The 24602-nt window shown below is 38.1% G+C and overlaps 1 protein-coding gene across 1 annotated transcript in view; it reads right to left on the minus strand.

Annotated features, from left to right (window-relative positions):
• The window catches only part of grid2ipa (glutamate receptor, ionotropic, delta 2 (Grid2) interacting protein, a), a 38492-nt gene extending 14480 nt beyond the window's left edge, over positions 1-24012 (minus strand). Inside the window, exons 1-7 of the mRNA XM_026916812.3 lie at positions 19944-24012; positions 18827-18868; positions 17121-17374; positions 16635-16967; positions 16211-16365; positions 3586-3858; positions 836-921 (exon numbers count right to left, since the gene is read on the minus strand). Of these exons, the coding sequence (XP_026772613.3) occupies positions 836-921; positions 3586-3858; positions 16211-16365; positions 16635-16967; positions 17121-17374; positions 18827-18868; positions 19944-20031 (1231 nt within the window). The 5' untranslated portion in view covers positions 20032-24012. The remainder of the gene's footprint in view (positions 1-835; positions 922-3585; positions 3859-16210; positions 16366-16634; positions 16968-17120; positions 17375-18826; positions 18869-19943) is intronic.
• Between the last annotated feature and the right edge of the window lie 590 nt (positions 24013-24602).

Consider the following 24602-nt stretch of genomic DNA (forward strand, 5'->3'; position numbering starts at 1 on the left):
TTAATATACAAATTGAAAAGGCATCCATTGCCTTCTCCCTATCTAAACAGCTAGGAGGCTAGTTAACTGCTAATACAGTAGCTCACATTTCTGACAGAATATTAGACACAAGCATGACTTTCAATTTATGGCATTATATTCTTAGCAATTTCTTTAACAGTAGCCAATCCGGGCTGGATCCGGATTTTGTTTATAACTGACATTAGCTAGCTAGGTTAGGTTACAGCTTCCATGTCATCCTCTAATACTTTTAATATCACTTCAAGCCATGAAGCCTATTTGGCCACATCATTTAAGAAAAGATCTAAGCAAGTCTCTGATTTAAATGTACAAATGTGGATAACAAATTTGACCTACATTCCAATCTATATAATCAGGATCAGTTAGAGTGCACTGGGAAATCAACAGCTTTGATGACACTGAGCAGAAGAGCCCATGTTTTGTTACTGAAACCCATATGAATATTTAATATCATACTCAATCCCCCAACACTGAAAAGTAGTTCAACAATGACCACAGCATAATTTAAATGAAAAGGTTAGCATTTTTAAATCTTATATGTTTTCATTACTTGACAAAACTCAGTTGGGGGGAGAAACATGCCAATTACAATTACACCCAACTTATAACTACAGCACTAGTTACCAAACTTTGTCCAATTCCTTCCTTATCCCCCTACAACATACTAGCATGTAACACAGAAAAGTAAACCATGCTATTACTCTCCAGAAGTGCTTCAAAATTTTGCAGAGCTTGTATGGAAGAAATCTAGCACATCAGGCATTGGCAATAATTAAATTGTTGTTAAACTGGTTTATTTATGAGGTGTTTGTACCTGGAATAACCGAGTCAATCCAAACAGGAGCATGGCCACGGAGGGTAAAACCAAAACTCTGGTTCCCCTTGTAGACCCGCACTGTCCTATAACAGACACAGACAGAAAAAAACTAATCTCAGGTTACAATCGCAAAATGCTTTTAAATAATGCTTTCAAATATTTGCATGGCATAATTCATTCATTTAGAGAGACCCTTACAAATGTTCACTCATGCACACATGCACACAGCTCGTTCCTATATACAGTAATCACCCCCTGTGTTTCCATAGTAACTCCCTAGGCCACCACCAGAAATAAAAACTAATGCAGCTAGAAAAAAAAGGATAATAATAATAATAATAATAATAATAACAATAATAATACAAAAATAATGAATAACAAATACTTTAACTTTTTCACATTATCATACCTTTTTTCCTATTTTCACTCTTTTATATTACTTTTATTTATTTCAAGCCTCTTATTCCATTATTATTATGAATTTAATTTATAAAATCTTATCATATGCAATGACCACTGGTAGCTTTTTAGTATAACTACAACTTTGCAGATTTAAAATACTATTTGACTTTGGCATGTGAAAACATCCTGCTGTTTCCCTAAACTGTACCAATATTGACTATAGTACTTGCAGTCTGAGCCTGTTGTTATGAGAATATACATATGTACCTAATATGTATACTTCCAATGAATTAGAATCTCACTATAAAATCAGAAGAGAGAATGACCCATGAACACTTTGCAGAGTTTTACCAGACAGTTTTTGTCAATAAATACACAAAGCTTTGATGATAGCAATAAAAATATACCTGAAAGCAGTGATTGAGGGTGCTAGCCCCCTGAGTGAGGCGTTTTATAATTCATGAACAACAAAGGTTCTTGTGACCTTTGTCACAGTTAGACTGACCATGGATTAGAAGTCTTTAATTAAATAAAAGCCTTGTAGGGGATATAAAAAACATATATGATAACACTCTAAAGTTAAGAAAGAAAGAAAAAAAGAGGGGAAAAGGAACCAGTGAACAGGTTGAAGAGAAGCTTTAAATGTAGGGAGTAAAGTGAAGACAGACAGATCAAAGCTTCCCTGAAGGCCATCGTGACATTCCACCTGTGCTATTTCTGTGCCACACTGATAGTAGTTAAATGTGATCCTAAGGAACAGTTACAGTGAAAACCGAAATACCTGTCTCTTTCTTTGCTTGATCTGCAAATTTTGTGGCATCATTTCAATTAAAATGTATTGAACAACTTTTCCCTTTTCTACAATTTTTCAGAGCCACAACTGACATATGTATTTTGTGCCATATGTACACAACCTGACAACCTTGCCAGGAAAAAAACAACCACTTACTTGCATTTTCCATAAAAAAAGCCATTTTATAGCCCGTGATATATAACAGCTGTCATCACATAGGGGAGCTAATTTGCCACTCTATTTTATTTTAGTCTTACTCCGTCTCTAATGAAGGCTTGGCAAAGCAAATAGTTCTGCCTGTTACTATCTGTTGCACCCTAATGAACCAGAAATGAGAATTTACTTCAGATTGATGCATCCAAAAATAAAGGCTTTAGGAGAGGTAGTCTGCATTTTTCAGCCACTACACTCCTGGACAAAAAAAGGGCTAAGCCCAAAATGGTAAATATTAAGGTTTTAATGGTCTTAACAACAAATCGTTGGTCAGAAAATTAGCAAGAATTAAACAAATGCACTCCTGAGACTTCCTGTTCCACCATTTGCTCATTTACATTTGTTGCATTGAACTGTTTGTTTGGGGAAAAGCTAGAAACAGGGAAATTCACTTATATAGTCTTCTTGTATGCAAAGGTAAAATCATGATAATGATTAAAATGTTTGATGTAAAATTCAATGTACAAAATTTTCCAAAAATATCTTTTGGGATTTTTCTTTTTTAAAGATTAGTCATTATTTGGTTATCTGCCACACCTGATGCAGCCCATCAAGGGCCACAAAGCTTAAACATTTAAAGAAATCAAAGGGAAAAGCTATTCCATACTGAGTTTTGGCCCAGGAGTATACATTATCAAATCCCTTCCATCTTAAAGGATTCTTCAAATATGCACAAGATTTACTGCGCATGTACGAGTGTTAGTGTGAGTGCTCTTGGCGAATGACTGAAATAGTTGAAGGTGAAAGTATAAATCAAAGTTTATTATAATGTAGGAAGAAGGCTCCATCTTAGAAAATCCATATTGAATTCTATAAAGTTTGGTAGTTAATGTATTGTAACATTAGCAGTTATGACAAACTGGTTCTGTAATACAGTCTTCTATTTTGCTCCGAATCCAAAGGCATAGCATACTGATCATATATTGATCCCAAGGCTATATGCCTCTAGGTGGCAAAAACATTTGAACTGATTTTGGCAGTGACGTCCCAGTAAGAAGTGATAAAAATGGATTTTATACAGTAAAATCCCTGTCAAACACGTGTTGGTGTACAGTCCTACATTTATAGCAAAACTGACAATAAGGCATAATATCCAGACCATCCTAACCTAAACCTAAGTCATTCTGCCAACAGCACATCATTAAACTAATTTTATAAGCACAAAGAAAAATGTCATTTACAATGCCCATTTTCCTAACTGCCTAAATGACTTTCTTTTGAAAATACAAAAGAAAGGATTGTTATTAAAATATGCAACACATACACACACACACAGACACTCATAGACATACACACTGTCAAACATCATTATTATAGTAATTTGCCCTGAATAACTGGCCTGCGGTTGGTGACGGCGCCAGAGTGGCCAGCGATGAGTGAAGTCGTTTTGCGAAGGCCGCGAGACGGGGGGATGATGCCATCCTCATGGGCAGTGCGTGGCACTGAGCTGGCCCGCGTTGACACCAGCAGCCGCTCGGGGTGATCCTCGCTGCGGCTGCGGCGCAGTCCGCTCTGCCTGTGCTCACTAAAACTGCGGCCCCTCAGGCGGCTGATCAGGCTCTGGGAGACCACTTCATCAAAACGCTGCCGGTGCTTCTTGGGGATGAAGATCCTGATGAACATGACAGAGAAGAAGCAGAGAAAGGAATAAGTGCACAGAGCAGGAATGAATGGGTCCCCAGAAGTCCCTCCACTGGAGTCAAAATCACTGAAGTGAGAGGGATGCAGAGCCATTTCAGCTGAAGGAGATAGAGAGAGAGAGAGAGAGAGAGAGAGAGAGAGAGAATACGTGGAGGCAGGACAAATGTTCACACATACCTCCTGAGTGGAGGAGGCGGTGAGCAGGACTACAGCAGAGAAAGCCTGCTATAATTCTACAGCATGACGAAAGTGATAAATCTTTCTCTCCAGCATTCAGGTAGAGAACTTGGTGATGTTTATTAAATGCAATAAAACTGACACATTTGTCACTGTTGACAAGGAGGAGATAAAAATAGCCCCATTCATCCAACATGGAACCTGATGGCAGTGTGTGGGGGTAAAAAGTGAGAGGTGCAGCATTACTCGAAATCACTTACAGATGAGAGTGAAATTATCAGTGTATCTTCTCATTTATCAGTCTCAACATACAACATCTCAGCTACCTGACTAATTATGTCTAGTTAAGTCATTTAAAGAAAAGAGGTTGTGGGACCTCTAAAAATGTATAAATTAATAGTAAGATATGGCTCCCCAGGCATGTCAGAAAGACACAAAATTACACTTTCAAACACCGCTACAAGAGGTCATAACATGTCCTTCATGTTGACTCTGACACAAGCTTGACCCATATGTCCAGTGGCTTGTGAAAACCTCTTTATTTGGTGAAATCTTCTATACTTAGCTCTGAAAACTTTTTCAGACCTTTTCAGACGTTCAGACCTTCCTGACTGAACAAATACAGTATGTTACTCTTTTACATGTATCTCAATAATAAGTGCATTTCTAGCATTTTAAAATACTCCCATAATTGAAAAGGGTGAAAATTGCATTTAAAAATTCCATTTGAGGGACGGCTGCCTCACTGCTCCAGGGTCCATGGTGCCATGAAATGGACTGGCATCCCATCCAGGATGTTTTCCCACCTAATGGGCTAGAATCTGGATCCACTTTAACCCTGACTAAGACAAAGTGGTTACTGAAACTAAGTGATTGATTCCATTCGACTGTAGTGCAGGTGCACCTCAGACATTTTGACAGCCAGTAACACCTAGCTTTCATTATTATAGGCTACAGTAATTCACACTCTGTCTTTCACTTTGTCTATGTGCCAAATACTCCCAAATTTACAAACACAAACCCACACACCCCACTAATTGTGCCTGGATGTGCAAAAGGAAACAGACAAAAGTGAAGGACAATATAGAAAACACTTTTAAATAAACAGCTTCAAACCTGATTTGCATTTAATGACTTCTATACTGAGCTACTGGAGAAGGGAAATAGGATACAAGCTACAGGAAGCATCTCCATAGCGTCAGGCACCCAATTAGTGAGCTATACCCATACACCAATGGCCACGGGTAAGACTTCTTAATTAACACATTCAGAACTGCCCTCACACCGTTACAGAAAGAAAGAAAGAAACTGGGCTTCTTGTGCAAATCAATTCTACAGTGTACGAATATATTGTACCTGCTCTCATTCTCCCTCAAAACACTCCCTCAGGAATGGCTCCATTTCTCCCTCTCTACCTCCATCTCATATATAGAGCAAAGAGTGTATGTCTACATAATGACTGAGCTGGGAAATAGCACAAGCTGATTATGGTACAGGACAGTGCTTGCTATTCCTCAAGATTAAAATGTTCCGAGGAGGCAGAAGAAAAAATGGAGCTTTATTGGAAGAAAATTCTGGTTATTCCTGTAGATCAGAACTGTCATAAAGTGGATTTTGCAGGGTTTCAGAGTGAGAATGCAAAAAAATTGGGCCAAGCCCAAAATGGCAAATATTAAGGTTTTAATGGTCCCAACAACAAATCATTGGTCAGAAGCCCATTTTGTGCTTGGCCCATTTTTTTTACCCAGGAGTGTAGACTAGAGATAGATCTGTACAAGTTAAAATAAGTATGGAAGTTAAAATGAGGACACAGTTATAAAGTACAAATCAAGTCAAATAAACATCATTAAAGGAGTAAATAAAGGAATAGTTAGACCAAAAATGGAATCGACATTATTATATACCTTAAATGTGTGATTGACCTTGAATACAGCTGAGGCCTATTCTATCGTTTTCTAACGTTTATATACACCTAGGCTAAAGACGTATGATTTCAGTTTTTCACAACTACATACATTTCATGTTACCCTACATGTCTTTTGGCAAGGTCATTTTACTTGTTAAAGACAAGAAGGTGAAAGTACTGCAGTGGTCATCTCAAACCCTGATCTGAACCCCACAGAAAATTTGTGGACTGAACTGAAAAAGCATGTCTAAACAAAGAGGCCCACAAACCTGACTGAGTTACACCAGTTCTATCAGGAGGATTGGGGAAAAAAAATCCCACCAAGTATTGTGATAAGATTGTGGAAGGCTACCTCAAGCATTTGATTCAAGTTAATCAGTTAAAAGGCAATGCTACCAAATACTAACAAAGTGTATGTAAGCTTTGAACCACTGAAAATCTGATATAGTAAATAAAATAAATGAAATAAAATAAGATAAAATAAAACTGAAATAAAACTATTCTTTTGAAATTCTTATGGAAATAAAGGATCGAATTGACCCTAATTGACTTAATGCAGGAAATGTATAGTAATATGAAATGTGTGGAGTTGTGAAAAAAGAGTGAGTTTGAGTGAGAGTTTGAATATCTTTAGCCTAGGTGTACGTAACCTTACCATCAACCGTACAGATTTTTGTCATGACGTTTTGTATCAAGACTATTACACTAATATGTAACTAATGAGTATACACACTGATGGCCAGTTTACATGATGCAAACTGTGAATCCAAATAAAATTACTTGTCATAAACACCACTATTTTTTTTATAACAGCAGATCTGACAGTAGGAATCACAGGATTATAGTAATGCACTTGTTCCAACATTATTGTTTGTAACAACTTATTTACAGGGAATTGTATGGTGAAGCATGCACATAATCTAAGCCTAATAATAAATTAATTTATAAAAACATGCTGTTATTCAACAAAGAAAAATGTATAATCATTGATATGGCGACTCTTTCTGTAAGTTGCTGGTAAACATTTATGGAAGGAGTCTCCAGTGTCAGCATTTTGTAACAGTAAGTTTTCCACTGCAGGAAAGTTTTCAGACAGAGGACTTTGTACATGTTTGGTTTCTCTGCAACATGTCAATCAGCATTTTTTTGTTCAAGAGTGAGAGAAAAAAGAAAGACTGGTATGGGAGAGACTGTTTATATCGGTTTATAACGTAAGTGATAACAGAATTGTCTCTTGGACATTCCACAACATCAAATTAAATTATAAATGGTACGATGTGTAGTTAATTAATACATTAAAAAGTTGCAATTGTTGGCAAATTGATGTGGTATAAGAGGAATATTTTGGAACATGATGTTATTGGAAAATAACCAACTCCGTGGTGGTAACTAACTGTCATTGATAATTTTCCTATAACAGTGTTTATTCCTTAATTATTCAACACAGCTTTGTGAACAGGAACACAGATTTGGTTCTGAAGTCAAACACATTGGACTTGAAATGAAAAAATGATTCTAAAGTACTGGGCCAGATGGATACATTTTAAGAACTTAAAATAAAACTTTTGTCGGAAATATCTTCAGCTAGTGTAACGTGAAAGGCAGTTTTTAATTATCAAGCATGTTCACACCTTTCCAGTGGCTGTGCATCCCAGCAGGCCAATGTGTGCAGCAGGATGTCAAACAGTTTAACACAGAGTCCTGCTGAGATCCACTGAGCACAAGTTAGATAGCAAATGGCCCAGCTGGTCGTCTCCATGGCAACAGAGTGATCAATTCAGGGAAATGGGAATTAGGCTTTGTGTTTGTGAATTGCTGCAGTTCTGGTGGCCTGTTCTTCTCATGCACTACCAGGACAAATGGCAAAATTCTCAGAAAAGCAATGAAACTCACTGCCACCTACAGGAAGAAAAATGATTAACCACCTAGTGTATATGCATCTATACATATCTGGCACACTGATGTTTTTTGAGTAAACTGCAAATCAGTCTAAACAAATCAGTATTTTTTTAAATTACTACAGCAGCAAGTTTATATTTATTAGATTCAAATAAAGCTCTAATAAATTTACTGTCCCATGCTATCATCTGAATTTGTTTTTAAATTAGAATTGTTTTAGTACACCTTATACAAAGCCTATGTTGCTAACAAAATTGCTGATTAGGAAAGAATTGGTAACATCAGTGTAGAAATAATTGGCTTGGTGCATGTGTTTCTGTCTGTGCTTGGCTTTAATATATCTGTATTCAGCATTTCGTCCCATCAATCTAACAAAGATTTCCACGCTTCTTTCCACTCTGAATTCCACTAGCCCTTTGCTTGGCCTTTTTCCAAAGAGCTATGAGCCCTCATTCTGAGCAGAGTTAGAGCAGCATATCTGGGCCAGAACACGGCACCTGCGCTTGTACTGGAATGGAAACCTTGTGCCAAAAAGCCATGTGATGCATTCCAGGAGCAGAGACAGAAAAACAGGTGTGATGGCTACTTTTTGTGCATTTGATATATTGTAAGTGAATGTATAAGTGGAAAAAATGTATGCGTGCTATTTAAGACTGTGTATTAACAAACACTGGTGCAACACCACTAAGGCCAAATTCAAAATATCTATTAAACATCAAAAATCATGTCTCAATATTGCATTCAAACTTAAAACTTCTCAAGTTGCTCTTGAGCTGAGCTGAGCCCAGATTATTTTTGTTTAACTTTCATTTACACTGGAATGCCCTCAATTAGAAGGAGGTCATGGGAAGACTAAAATTAACCAAGAAGTGGGGTTTGCAGATCAAGGACACACTACTCAAAGGAGTGAATGACAACTGAGATGAGCACGTTATTATAGAAAAACCTCAATCGTTGCTACCATACAATGGCTACAGAGTGCTTCCTTATTCCCATCTAAAACTTATTATCTAACCTTAACTGCTGGCAGGTTAGCATAGCATTGCCATAGTCACTCCACTTATGATTTCTGCACAGGGAAACCAAATCACAGAAGAGAAAACACTATGTATTCAGTTAAAGTAAGCGGCAGTATTCGAAAAAGTATAGTGTGTATAGGAAAGAAATAAGGACAGGCATATAATGATAAGTTGCCTTGCTTACTGTAAGCATGCGCTCTATGCCCAAAGAACTTAACATATATCACAACTGCATTTTTCAGCAACTGCAGATGAAAAAAAGATCAAAGTGGCACTGAACGCTTATTCCAACAGATTCCTCTTACCGAAAGTGCTTGGAGAAACTTCTGTCCCTCCCCATGCTTCTCAGCTCATCACTCAGCAACAACCCTGGTGACTAATAGTGTAGGTTCCCATAAATCATCAATCCCTGAGAAAACACCTTGAGAAGAGCCGGATATAGCAGATCTCTAAAGTCCAAGCATGTCTGTCTCAGTGCAGGTGTATCAACCAGCATCATGTTGAAAACCATCAACTATATAGTTATTGAAGCCTCAAAGTACATCAGAGGTCACGTCAACTTTCCAAGTGTCACCCATATTTAGGCTCAGATATCCAGACACTCCAAAGTATGTGCCATGGGGAATTCAGGTCTTGCTGCAGGTCTTCGCCCCCTATCTCGGATCGGTTGCCACCCACCGAGGACCAAGCAGTGAGGTGTGTTTGCGACTGCCTAGAAGTTGGAGTGAGAGAAATGAAAGGAGGAGAGAAGCAGGCGAGGAGGGAGAGAAAAGCGAGTGGAGTGTGAGGAACTCCCTAAGGAATTTCGCAGGCAGGTCAGCACGTGGGATATCCGACAAAAGAAGGAAAAAAAACGTGATGACAAAAGTATGGATAGCCATCATTGAAAATGTCAGCACATCAAATGTCCTGCTAGAAGTCATCCAAGCGCCAGGCAACATGAGATCAGCACAATGGGTATCAGTTCAATGGCTTGCACAACCTCAAAGTCAAGTTAATATTAAATACACAGCGAAACCCCAATCCACGCTTCTGAATCACTACAAAGCCCTTTCTCAAAGATGAAGGTAAAAATCCCCATCCTGAATATAGACCTTCTGAGTGAAACTTCAGCTTCTATAGGCTGCCATGTGGATTTTGTGCAAACTTGGAATGCGTCATGAACCAAAAAGCATTTATTAAAGGAAGTAGGCTGCTTAAAAATAGTGGGCACCCTGAGGGAGAGCTGTACAGATTTGCAGGGACAGAAAAGCACACAGCTGGTCAGATTTTTAAGGGGAAAACAGCTAGCATGGACCGATGGAGTTTTGATCGCTGACCATAAAGGGTGAATGAAAGCTGATGTGTCATTAAACTATAGTATCAATTCCACCAGCATAATGTTAGAAGCCTTTCTATGCAACTAAGAACAAATATTTTTAAAAATCAGGGTATTTTATCTACTTCTTGACAGAACACCTTAACAGTTATTATATTCTATTTCTATCATTAATACTTTATGGGGTGCCATTCAAATTTGAATGCTTTTTTCCAACATTTGAGACCATTGTGATACATTTAGATAGTGAAATAACAGTTTTAAGTTTCAATGTGAATTTCAAATATAAATGTAAATGTTAAACATTAAATATAAATATTAAATATAGATATAAATGTTAAGTATAAATGTAAATCTTATATATAAATCCCACCACTCCCCTTCAAAAAAGCCACCCACACACTTTTACATTTACAGTATATTCAACATACATTTAACATAAATGTAATATTTACATGTATTTTTAATATTTTCATTTAATATTTTGATTTATATTTAAGGTTTACACTGAAATTTAAACTGTTATTTGACATTTAGACAGTGAGTCATATATCAGAATGACCTCAAATCAACTTTTTACATTTGGCTCTCCATAATAATTCAGCTGACAGTGGCCAAGTAGCTCACAATACATTTATTTAGCAGAGAGCTGCACAACATGGAATAACTGACAAAGTAATATAATGGAATGATAATAAAAAATGTAGGCATCTATAAAGAAAATGGTATGGTGGCCCATAAGGGCAAAACACATTAATAAACCAAAAACACAACAGCTAATTCCGACATACACAACTGAAAATGTAGGTCCTTATTTACAGCAAGGAAATATGAGCCTAAATAAATCATGCTATTATTCGTACTTACTTTTATCAAGGACATTTATCCATCCATCCATCCATTTTCTGTACCACTTATCCTACATAGGGTCACAGGGAGCCTGGAGCCTATCCCAGGGGACTCGGGGCACAAGGCCGGGAACACCATGGACAGAGTGCCAATCCATCGCAGGGCACAATCACACACACTCACGCACCCATTCACACACTACGGACAATTTTAGAGATGCCAATCAGCCTACAATGCATGCTTTTGGACTGGGGAGGAAACCGGAGTGCCTGGAGGAAACTCCCGAAGCATGGGGAGAACATGAAAACTCCACACACACAGGGCAGAGTCGGAAATCGAACCCCCAACCCTGGAGGTACGAGGCAAACGTGCGACTCACTAAGCGACCATGCCCCAAGGACATTTATATGATGTTATTTTAGATATGCTGTCAACTTTACACAGCATTAATATGATAATGGATATGCTGAAAACTTACCGAAAGGAAGAGTTATTCAAAAGAAGAGTTATTCCTCGCGATAATAACATACATGACTTGGCATTAAATAATTTTCACTAGGCCAACAAGATAATACAGTTATGTACTTATTTGTCATCCATCATTTCTATTAAAAATGAACATTTCAATCTTCACTCAAAGGACATTATTCAACTTGTGGTTCCCCGTATTAGATCTGAGCTGGGAAAAAAGGTTTTAATTTTAATGCCTCAACAACATGAAACAACTTACAGGAACACTTGAAACTTACTGTGCTCCCTTCACTGGTTGACTTTATGGAACTTGTAAATAACTTTGAGTATAGCCATGTTGGAAGTTGTTTTTGCAATATTTTTATTGTATATTATTATGTAATTTTCTATTTCTGTTCAATTTATTTATTTATTTATTTATTTCACTAATTCTGGGGTGAGGTTTTTTAATGTGTTAACTGTTCTTGTGTCTTTAATTGTTGTTGTATTTTTTTTTTTGCTGCTTTCCTGGCCAGGACACTCTTGTAAAAGAGATTTTATCCGTTTTCTTTTTAATCCTGGGCAAATAAAGGTTACACACAGTGAAAAATTGCAAGTCATGTGCCATGTCCAATTTGCATCGAGCATGTGATGTTCACAAAGCATGCTCTCTTTCCATTTTAAGTTAATGTTGTTTTTCTGAATTTGCTGTTGTGTTTTTGGTTTACAGGATACTATAAACCAAAGGGAATGAAATTAACATTTATGCCACAAAAACAGATCACATGACCAGTGATGAAAAACAGGAGTGAAAAATTCTCAGAGGTTAAAAAAACTTGATGAGGAGCATGAATCTAGGTATTTGGAACATGGTGCTCTACTTCCTAGTTTATTTCTTGTGGAGGTTGGAGAGTCCACACAGCTTCATAGGATGATCCACTTCTGAAAAGTTTCCAAACAATTTCTTTGACATTATATTGTCATATTGTCCTTACTGTCATTACTGTCCTCTATATAGAGTTAAGACCTTAATGCTGGATAATGATTTATTAATGAGAATAAATATGCCTGATTAGTCTCTGATTGCCACAGGCTAACACTCGCACCACTCTGTTAGTGTAGCCTGCCAAATCCTGCAGTGTTAGGATGCCTCAAATTCCCATGACAGTGTACCTAATCAGCAGCTATTCGACCTCGGGAGAGAGGGGATAGAGAGAGAGAGGGAGAGAGAAGGCAATGGAAAGAGAATATAGGGAACATTCAAGCCTGCTATCCCACACGCATTGCCCCAATAGCACACCTCGTCAGGGCCATTTAAGTGAGAATTAATGGTGGTGTTACTCAATCCAGATTAGAGTTCATATCTTTGCTGCTATACCTATAAAGATCATAGAGAAACAGTACATGAAGAGGATCTTTCAAGAAAAGTGTCTACAATAGAGAAAGGAAACTTTCAAAAAAGCTTTTGGTTTATGATTGATCTTATTTCCACTTTGAGGAAGGAGAATCCTGAGCATGTTTAAATCAAATGAAAACAACGACGACAGCTGCAACTGTCAGTTCCATCCCGCTGTGGTTCACCACACAGCCGTGAGAGATAAAAAAAAAATAAAGAAATGACGTGGCTGCTTGTGAAAGGTACATATTCATTGCTGTAACTAAAATCACCCATCAGAAAGCCTTGTTCTACAGTGAAGAATTGTGTATTACGTGCTATATTCACAAAAGCATGAGCAGCCTCCACTGAAGTTTTGTTCTCTCTGTCTTTAGATACATGATATAGCATAGTCATGATAATTATTTACTTGCTGATCCATACAGAATGTAATATGGAAATCCTTTTAATGGTAGTAATAGGCACCATTGTATATCCCAATATTTTTTTCAAACTGTATTACTATAGTGCAACTTCTTTCACTGCAATAAACCCTTGCATTCCCATAAAGCTGTTTTTTTTTTTAAATTAATTGCACTCTTGTGCATTTACAGTATATAGTACATGGTTGAATTGGAATAGATGAAAATGTAGAACATATTTAAACATGACCATGAAATCAGTTGCTTCAGGAAAAAAGAGAGAGACTTCCAGCTTCAGGACTGTCCATAATGTGCTTTACAGCATGTCCTGACTATTCAAAGAAGCTGTCAAAGCTTTAAATGAGCCCGATTAGAATTCTGACTGTGCATGGGTGTACATTTCTTTGAGCTATTATTTATTTAAGTCCAGGTATCATAAAACAGAACAGAATTTAGCTTAATAATGATCACATAAATGCCACTCCTTAATCTACAGATGGTATATTTCAAAGATTTTCCATAAGAGTGAGACAGAACAATATCAAGAATACTCATTTGAAGAAGACAATTAATATGTCATGACTCAAGTCACAAAACAAAGACACCACAATGAGGCACCACTTTCCATAAATCACACCTTGCAACAGCAGAGCACAGAGAGACAAACACACCAGGAATGTTCAGCATCACTCACCTACAGCAATTCATCACTCTACCGTAGCCCCTTACCACACATGGGAACTTCACAGCTGCTGCTTCAGTGCACAAAGCATCAAATATAGCCTCGAGTTACTCCATCACCCCATCCACCTTACAGTAGGGCTACACAGAGCCAGCGAGCAAATTGGCTGGAATATCACACTTCCAAAGGCTGCCAGTAGCAACATTTGGGAGAAGAAAAAATGCCAATATGAGCTTAGTGCTGGATAAAGAGGAGGGGAGGGGAATGTGTGATTTTTATGATGTGATAAACTATGCATTTCTGTAGAATATGAGAGAGAAAATGGAAAGGGAGAGGCAAAACCAATAAGAGGTGGACATTTAAAGATTGGTAAGATTTAAAATTAAGACATACTGAGACAATAGAGATGGAGGGATGCAGTTTAATGAAGGGGAAATCAAAGGAAGCAAGTCACTATATAAAAGAGCTTGGATTGGACTTCTGGGTTTAGTTCTGAATATAATAATATATATAATTCTTGAGGGCTTTTACATTCTTTACAAAATTATGCAAATGGAAACCAAAGGCTTGAAAAGAAAAATACACCTCTCTTTTGTTTCCTACTGTCAGCATGTTTCTGTTATCGAGTCTTTTTTCCCATAAGGGATACTGTTACTCCACTAACACAGGAAACAATGAAAAAGAAAAAGGGAAGCTTTTGTCCCTGCAAATTGATTTCCTTCCAATTAGCAGGCTGTTGTCAGATACAGCCACTTTAGCCTACAGTAATTTAGTTAGCAAAATCCCATTTAATAGACACCAAGTGAGCATAACTGTTTTATTGCTTTGATTAAAGCCATCTCTCTCCAGTTGTGGAGAGAACAAAGTCCCATTATTCCATGAGGACTCCAAGAAATTGGATTGCCCAGAATAGAAAAACATCACAATATAATAGATCAGGAGCACAATTCTTTTCTTAGTGTGTATTGTATGAGCACTTTATACCATCACTGATTACAAAAACATATCACACTGCTGTTCTAGAATCTGATTGGTCAGAATGTGATTAGTTTTCTATAACAACAGCTCTGATAGTAGTTCCACCTGTAATTCATATCACAGGTTTATATTAAGTCTCTCGTTCTAATAAGCTATCATTTATATAGGAAGAGCTAATTCACAGGGACTGGTATGACAGAGGCACCACATAACCTAAAGCTTAAAATAAACATCAAAAATGTGCTGGTTTTACGAAATGGTGAAGCTGTAAGGCGGAGTTTATTTAGGATTTATTGAAGGAATCTCAAGTGTCAGCACATTGGTAATGTTAGAAAATTGCTGTGGGATAAGGGAAATAAAACACTCCAGGACATGCTGTTATGGGAAATATTCAGGGGTGGTAACAGTAACTCCCCACACAGGCATCCATTATTGTCCTATAACCGAACAAACTATAGTGTTTTATTCCTCACTTAACTGTGGGACATTTATGTTTGGCTAAATTCATTTTAATTCCAACAGTGAATACTAGATTAGACAAGACATTAGATATCAGTGCCAAAAAAAAAAAAAAAAAAAAATGTTTCTGATATGCCCTTTTGCCAGACTGCAAATCTAAATAGCAGGAGTCCCTTAACGCAAGAGATGTGAGGGTATCAAGCTTCCATTTCATCAAATCTTTCTGCAGCTGGTGCCATTGGACTTGGCATGGTACCTAATTCCCTACAATATTTATAGACACTGGCCTGATTACAACAAAGCTGTCAGCAGCTTCTGTCACCACATATCAGGCAATTGCTTTGTTCATTTTAAAAAAATGACATTTTTGGGTTCCCATTGTGGATTTGTAAGGATATTTGTCTTTTATTACTGTGTAGTTGGAGACAGGTGAGATGTTTGCCTTCTCTATTCCCTCAGTTTTATATTTGGGAAAGGAAATTGAGAGAGAGAGAGAGAGAGAGAGAGAGAGAGAGAGAGAGTGAGAGAGAGAGAGCGAGAAGTTTAATCAGAGCTAGAAAAAGGGAAAGAGGAAATATGCACTATTTAACCCCTTCAGCGATCACTTATCTCTCTTTCTTACATGTTTTCATTTATACCAGATTATATGACTCAGCACAAAAAGACAGCAAAGCCTAATTAGTCAAAGATAGCCACATTTATCTGAAGAAGCCTCATTTATCTGAACGAAAATAAAGTGTCAGATGTCCAGCTTGCTGACAAAGTATCCATCCAAAATCTCAATGGTACCTGATGCTGTCAATCAGCTGTTGATGTTCCTCATTGATCAGTATCTCAGGGAGTGTGGACGCCAGCTGCTCCACATCCCTCTCTGAAGCATATTGCTTCAACAGGTCAAAAAGCCTCTCCTTCACCATTGGCTCCTCACCTAAAATCTCCTCAACCTGAAAACATAGGAGGCACAAAGGATCAGCAAGCAGCAGCAACGAGCCTTATTTCAGATTCTTCACACAAAAAAATGGTTGCTGTTCAAAGGTGGTTAATCCTAAGACCATAGTACTTGATTTGAAATAGGTGTAATTTCATAAGTTAAGTATAAAATCAACTACTTGAGGAGTTTTAGGAATATTGCAAGTCACCAGTACATTAAGTCCTGTCCAATGCCAAAAAGAGATGGTTCCACCAGCATGCAATGGAGGGATGTATTACTGACCTTCTTGTTAAACTCCAGGGCTTTGTGTTTGCGGTCCTGACGGACTATATCTCCACTCTGGTAGGTTTCTTTCATGCTGCTGCTCGTGCGTTTTTGCCAACGGTTCATTCTGAGCACACCAAGGCGCAGTGTACGCCCCTGCGATGCCTTAATCATGGCTGCCGCCATCTCATGGTGCTTCACTGGAATTCCATTCACCTCCATCACATAGTCCCCTGCCCGTAACCCGCTGCGGCCCGCTGGAGAGTTGAGCATGCAGTCCTCCACCAACAAGGGGCAATCTCCAACAATGGTGAAGCCAAAGCGGCCGTCAGGTCCTGGGGTGATGTCCAACTGTGAAGTAACAAAATGAAAAGTGGTGTCCTTTGAATCTTCCAGATACATCTACAGAGGCCATTTTTATCCATTTCTCACAAGTTATTTGACATTCTGACATCACACCACACTGATCATAATGCAACATTGAATTCTAATAGCGTTAGTGACCTGTTCAATGCGGGACACAACCCCGATGCTTGGAGGTACAGTTTTGAGGGTTTGGGCCAAGGCAATGAGAGCTTTAGTGCTGAGAGAAGAGACGTTCTGGCCATCAATTTCCAGCACCTGATCACCAGGCTGCAGACCTGCCATATAGGCACTGCTGCCCTCCACCACAGAGAGGATGTAGCTAGGTCCATCTCCACCTAGCTTGAATCCAAAGTCCTCAGGCCAGCCCTGGTTAGTTGCCGGAAGCGCCAGTTCTGAAGGAGAGGGGTAAGATTTTACAGATATGTGCCATTATAAAATTTTTTAAAATTAAATTACTACTTTTCCTACAATCTCAGGAACAAGGGTACCTAACTCTATGTTACCTTGTCAAGGGTACTTCTTTTGTACTATCATTTTTAAAGGTAAACTATATTGACATTATCATGTAATAGATACAAAATACGTACCCTTGAGGGTACAACCCCAGTGACAAGGAAAGTGTAGTTTAGTACCCATTTTTCTGAGATTTTGATAATACTATAAGCTGTATCATAATATTATTATTATTTTTAAAATATGTAATACTACATTTTTCCCTGAGGCTGTTACAATGTAACCGAAAAAGACCCTTCATGAGCATCACATTTGGAATTCCCTACAGTGTCATGATCTAAATTTCTATTACACTGTGGCACATGTAGTACTCCACACTCACTCAATAATTTCTCTACCTAGATAAAAACACAACTAGGCTTTTTAAATAGGGTTATGTTTTATATTAAAGAGTGAGCTGACTAACATACCTTGCTTGCCAGATAACTAACAACAGCTAACATAAGCTTAATGTCAAGGTTGTGTTACAAATTACGTGGCAATATTTTACCCTGGAAGTGACTTCTGCAATCATATGACTGCCATATTACTGAAACATGAAGTAAAAGAAGATATCTTTATTTGTAAATGTATTCCTTAGTTAAATCTACAGTTGAACATGGTTTTCAAACTCTCACAGGCTTCTTGTTTTAGGGTTATAGCATTGCATTTGCAGAGAAGCATAGTCAAGCATATTTCAAATATTGTAAAAATTATCTTAGAAGTAGGGCTGCAGTCAAGACCAATACTGTCAAGTCCAAGACAAGGACTAGCTGAGATTGAGGCAAGACTGAGTCTTATGGGGAACCAAGTCAAGACTGAGTCCAAATGAAAGCAAGACAAACTTGTCAAACTTTGTGCATGCGAAACTAAATGAAAACACAAACATTATTTTTTTAACTCTCAGTGAAGACGAAGACCATATTTAGCGAGATCAATGCCCAAGAATAGTCGAAGCACAAATGCCAGTAAGTGAGAGACATGCCCAAGTCAATACAAAAAATGTCTCCAAACTGGCCTCGAGTCCTACAGCCCTACTTATAAGTGTGCAAATACTAAGACATGTAGCTAGGCCACAGCCTTCACAGCTAGTGTCTAGTATATAGTGATTTGGAACTGTCCATGATAACAACATTGTAAGAGAAAAGTGCCTTGGTAGAATGTATATATGAACATAAGTGAATGTCTAGATACAATTCTTTACAATATATCATATACTCAATTGGCCTACTGAAAACAGCTTTTCACAAAGACACTGTCCTAAATTTGGCCAGTGGGAATCAAGTCGCAAAGAGACAAATAGTGAATATGTATGTAGAAATCTCTGTGTGAATGGATCTAGGTTCACATACCAATGTTTAAGGGGAAGTCCCTGAGCACTTGAGGATTTGGGTCTGTGAGAAGAAACAACCAATGTGATATTACAAACATACAAATCAATCAATACAAAGCTAAAAATCCTATCATGACAAGAGTAATTTCCTAACAAAAACATTGCAGTAATCAATAATAATGGAATAACCACCAATAATGTTGCCAGTTTTTACAATTTAATGAAAATCTTTTAGTGTTTATTCACATCACAGCATGATTTCATTAAAAAAACATTTTTTTTTCTGTCTGTATCTCTAAAGCCCCAGTAGAGCTCTTGCCCTCATTCTTGTACTGCAGTCAGTCTCTGACAGAGAATTACTCTGAAACTAGCCCAAATCTTCCTTATCTATATTGGCCATTTTTGTGTCTTTATACAGTGCCAAGGGACACTGAAAGATGAACAGTACCTCCTTACAGTTAAACATTATGTGTGAGTTATGAATGACTAAAATATGTGACTTTAATAGAAACAGTAATGCATGTAGAGCAAAAGTTGTACACAATTTATAACTGGGATTATATATAAATATATATATATATATATATATATATATATATATATATATATATATATATATATATATGTATATATATATTATATAATCGCAATTTTTGGATGTGTCCATTGCGTGTACATTAGCACTATAATATCCCCAACATCCCAACTGTATAACAACTCAAGAAAAAATAATCTTAACTTTAGAATATGCATAAAATACTTCCAAGTCCAGCGCAGATTAGTGTATGAGCTGTGGGCATTTACCTGATACGATACAGCTAAATATAATTTGTTGGAATAAGATATAATAAGATTGTTGGATATTCACTAGAATAAATAAGAGCACAAATAAGAAATAAGAGAAATTACAGTCCAGCGTAATAAGGAATACTCAGCAATTAATCCACACAATACACTTCTACAGTGGAATTAAAATTCACTGTTTACTACAACCACAAATAATTGCTCCAATACACAGCCCAGTTTAGCTGCAATCACATATCAGCACAGAAAATGTAATCCCTTGTGATCTGTCCTGCCTCTTAGCAGTGAGGCTGGTTAAGAAACACAGTGAAATAGATAAAGGACAAACTTACAGAAGTCCTTGGAGGCGCTGCGGGAACCTGAACGGCTTTGGCGGAGTGAAAAGCGGCCCTTCTGGCTCTTCAGAAATCTTCTCATCATGGTTGCAGGTGTGTTGTTATGGGATTTGTATCAGAGTCAGTGTGGGAAGCCCAAGGGCCTGAGGAAAGTCAGCTGAGTCACCACCAAAGACTTAAACCATTTACAAAGTCTATCAAAGCTCCATCAGACATGCAGCTTGAGCCCAGGATGAGCTGTGGAGAAGAACAGAGTGTGTAGGAGAACACAGACACGCAAGGCTCTGCATCCTCTACTAAGTTTGTCTAGCCCTGGCCCTCATGCAGAGCACTGATCAGAAATCTGGGACATGCTAGCTGGGTCCTCTAATGATTCTTTTGCGAGGAAAAAGGTACTGCGAAGCCCTATTTTTCTATAAATACCTCCCCCCCTCCTCTCTCTCTCTCTTTCTACTTCTTGTGGCTCAGGCCCTCTCAGAGGGCTAAGGACTGACCCAGAAAAAAAGCTGGCACTTTGGTGAAGGACAACATTCAATGAATTGCAATGGAGAGACACAGTGAGACAGCACAGGAGAGGAAAGGTCTGTTCTCAGGTCAAGGTCAAGCATGCTAACAGTTTAAACATTAAGCACATTCCACGTTAATAAACACCATAACTGCTACCCATGTTTCCAATGACATGCTATGCCCAGTGATGCACAAAAACCTATTTTTACCCACACACTCAATGTGTTTCTCAGTGTTTGGCATTCTGTTGCAATTTAAAGTTTGAATCCCAACTGTGTCATATGCTACCAGTGATTGAGAGTTCATAATAAAGCAATGTTACTTTCCCCATTGTAACATTTTCTCTTAGAGGGCAGTTGTACAGTGGCAAATGAGATTAATATGCACGCATTATTCACAGCTTAAAGACACTATTTGATGATAGTTTGATAGTTTCCCATCCAGACCAGCAAAATTTTGCTCAGTGAGAACTATGTCATTTCTAAGATAATAATCTTTGGTTATAGTTACAAGCAGCACCAGTTCAGATAGACATCAGAGCAGGCTCTATGTCTAGAGGCCTACCTGAGAGGAAGATACTGGCAGTGGTGAGTTTACCTAGTAGAAGTCAATGTACTTGGATATCTAATTATGAGCATTCTCAAGCATAAAAGCACTTCTGCAAATATTGTTGTTCCACTTTCGGCTGCTCCCGTTAGGGGTCGCCACAGCAGATCATTGGTCCGCATATTTGATTTGGCACAGTTTTTACGCCGGATACCCTTTCTGACGCAACCCTCCTCAATTTTATCCAGGCTTGGGACCAGCACTGAGAACGTACTGTTGCACGCAACCCCAGTGGCTGGGGTCAGTTCCCTGCCCGGGAATCAAACCCAGGCTACAGTAGTGAGAGCAATGTGGCCTAACCACTAGTCCTTCAGGGACCCGAAAGCACATCCGCAAATACCATGCAAAATTTTCACAACTTAATATCAAATGTTATGGACAAAGAACAGAGCTCAACTATATTGCATAAAACAGAAATACAGAAACACACACAGACACAGAAAAGCAGAACCACAGAAAACATTTTGTTTTATTTCCAGTTCTCCAGGAAGTCAATATGAAAAGAAAGAGAAATCTTTTAGTTTCAGCTACATTAACACGCTCTGCTCATTGCTGCATTAGAATGTGTTTGGACAGGCCATCTGTTAGCGTTGGGTTCAAGACCACCTCAGCCGAGACCGAGTCAAGACGAGGACCATATCCAGCAGAGTCTGAGTCAAGACCAAGGGGGCAAGACCAAGATGAGACCAACACCAGATGTGGCCAAGTCCATGTCAAGAATGAGACCAGATGCTCAGACTTTGGTGACTTTGGTATTATCATTTTGTCCAAATACGTACACAGGACATACATAGGTTACGCATAGGCCATTTTTCTAGCAAGCGCTGCAGTGTAATCCTATTTTATATCATTGCATTTGGGAATTAGGGAGCATGCATGAGGTATAAGAAATGACAGGGAGTTTGCTAATTATCATTTTTTAAAAGAAATGCAACAGGAAGTAGTATAGCACATGTAAAGATTTGCAAATCAAAGCACATTTCCTTTGATTTAAGCACACAGAATTTAAAGTGCATTAAAACCTAGAATTTTTTTTGGCTTATGGAATTTTCTGAGACAGAAACAGCTGTGCATTACAAGTGTTTGTGCTATATTAGTTTAAGTGTAAGAAGATGAAGTATTTTGAAACAGTTACTTGAAATTTATAGGTGCTATTATAACTCCACATGCAGAAATAGACATTTACATTTTCTACTGTAATGAGAACATTAATGTAAATTGGTAACCTAGCGAACTTTTTCCTACAGTCCGTTTCACTTTCTATCATAATATCCGTAAACTGTGAGTGGGTTTTATCTTGGTCTCATACTTTTTAGACTTGGGCTATTTGTTTAATAAGGAATATGATAGTGTATTCTATACCAAAGTATAGCTTTTATTATAGAATGTATAATAATGAAGTGTATTACAGCATATACTCTGCTATAGTATCATTGTTGAGAGACTGACAATACACATTCATGTGAAGCCATTAATTCATCTTGTTAATGTCATTACTTGTTAATGTAATGAGCCTGTGCCCACCCTCACCTCAGATTCCTGTTCTAGGCAGACAGGAGTGTAACCCAGTCTGCTCTTCTGCTACTGTAGTCCATCCACCTCAAGGTTTGACCTGTACACTCTGAGATGCTTTTCTGCTCACCACGGTTGTAAAGACAAAAGGTTATTTACAGCTCCCGAGTGATCTAACAGAAAAGCACTCACTCTGTCATCCTGAGATCGTGAGTTCAACGTCCAACGTTGCCACGGCCATTCATAGCTGGAGGTCCAAAAGACTCTCAGGACTCTCTTTTCCCTGTCAATCACACGGACACTAGCCAATTGTGGGCAGCTGTGCTTTCATGCAGAAGAGGGCAGATAACAATTTCCTCCTAATGTGTTACATTTCCCTGTAATGCTGCTTGAGCAGAAGTTCAAAGAGATGCAGCTGACTGGTTTCACGTCTCAGAGAAAGCATGTGTTAAGCACCCCAGATGGTATTGGTCACTTGATAGAGGAGAGAATGGAAAAGAGTGATTATGTGTGTTACCGCAGCCTTCCTGTCAGCTCGAACCAGTCTGGCCATTCTCCTCTTTCCTCTCTCATCAATAAAGTATTTCTGCCATAAAACCAACATTTTTTTTGTTTCTCCTCACCCTTCTGTGTAAAGTGTAAAAACTGTTGTGCGTGACAACACCAGGAGCTTATCAGGCGTTGAAATACTCGCTCCAGCCTGGCTGGCACGAATAATCATGCAGTGGTCGAAGTCCCTGAGATCACATCTTGAGTTGCATGATTTTATGCATTGCACTGCTGGTGCATGATCAGCTGACTGGATAACTGCATGAATGGACAGATGTTTCTAATCAAGTGGTCAGTGAGTGTATATTTTAAATAAAGCCACACTATAAATAAAACATAGTTTTTGCTTGCTAGAACAAATTTTTCAGAAGCCTCAAGAAAATCAGCATAACGTCAATGCACTAAGAGAACACATGAGGACAATTTAAGTGTTACAGGCATACAGAATCAACCAACTACTTCCTCCATCTAGATGTTTGTCTAGGAATGAGTTTGCCCTTCATTCAGCTCTTTAGCATATATGCATTTTCCATGAATACAACTCATTTCCTCATTGCATGACTCACCAGGTTCTGTGCACTTTAATAGTTTCAGCCTCAGTTTAAAAAAAAAAAACAAAAAAAAACAACAGTATCACACCACAGGGAGCACATGTGAGGACCCTGAGGGGTAGTAATAAAAACTATCCATCAAATCCTTGGCAGCAGCACATGACCTGACAGGAGGGAAGACTAGAGGGGAGTAGAGAAGGGGAAAAAAAAAAAAAAAAAAAAAAACCCAGGGCAAGGTGAGAAAAGTCTGGTGTGGCCCAGATCTGCCTGGCGAGTGATTCTACTAACTCTCAATCTATCTCTTGCTGAAAGCACTGTTGTGAGGGGTCAGATACACACTGGATCGAATCATGACTCACAGTCTCTCTTGCACATAAAGACTTTGCTTGATAGAAATCACAGGGACAGCAGAACATAAAACACATCCATCAATCTCACACCACACTCTTTTAACAAACAAAAATAACAAAATACACAGTTTCGGAGAACTTGGCAGTGTGTATTGAAAAAACAAACAAACCGGAAAACCAAGAGTGGAGTGAGTAAGTAGCATGGCTTTGTTTCAAGAGAGAAGCAAGAAAATCCTAAAGCACCATTATACCCTTGCCCTAGTAGATACCAATAACTTGCTTCCAATTTGAATAAATAAAATATACACAGAAAACAATATATTTTAGTTTAAAAACCATGCATTATAATATTTTTAGTTTTTAACCTCTTCCCAATAATTCCTATGAGCCTTATGTACATGTAAAGTTGAGGAAAAATTGGGGGGGGAACAGGATCATTTGGTATCATTGCAGATAAGACACAATAAGATAATAAAAATAATCTAGTGTCTTGTGCAATCATTACACGCAAGTCAAGAAACCAATACAGGTTCATTACCCTCCTTTTGTAAGTGCAAACAATTGAGAATACCCGAGATAAG

The sequence above is a fragment of the Pangasianodon hypophthalmus genome, chromosome 13 (assembly GCF_027358585.1).
Source record: "Pangasianodon hypophthalmus isolate fPanHyp1 chromosome 13, fPanHyp1.pri, whole genome shotgun sequence".
In the NCBI taxonomy this organism is placed as follows: domain Eukaryota; kingdom Metazoa; phylum Chordata; class Actinopteri; order Siluriformes; family Pangasiidae; genus Pangasianodon; species Pangasianodon hypophthalmus.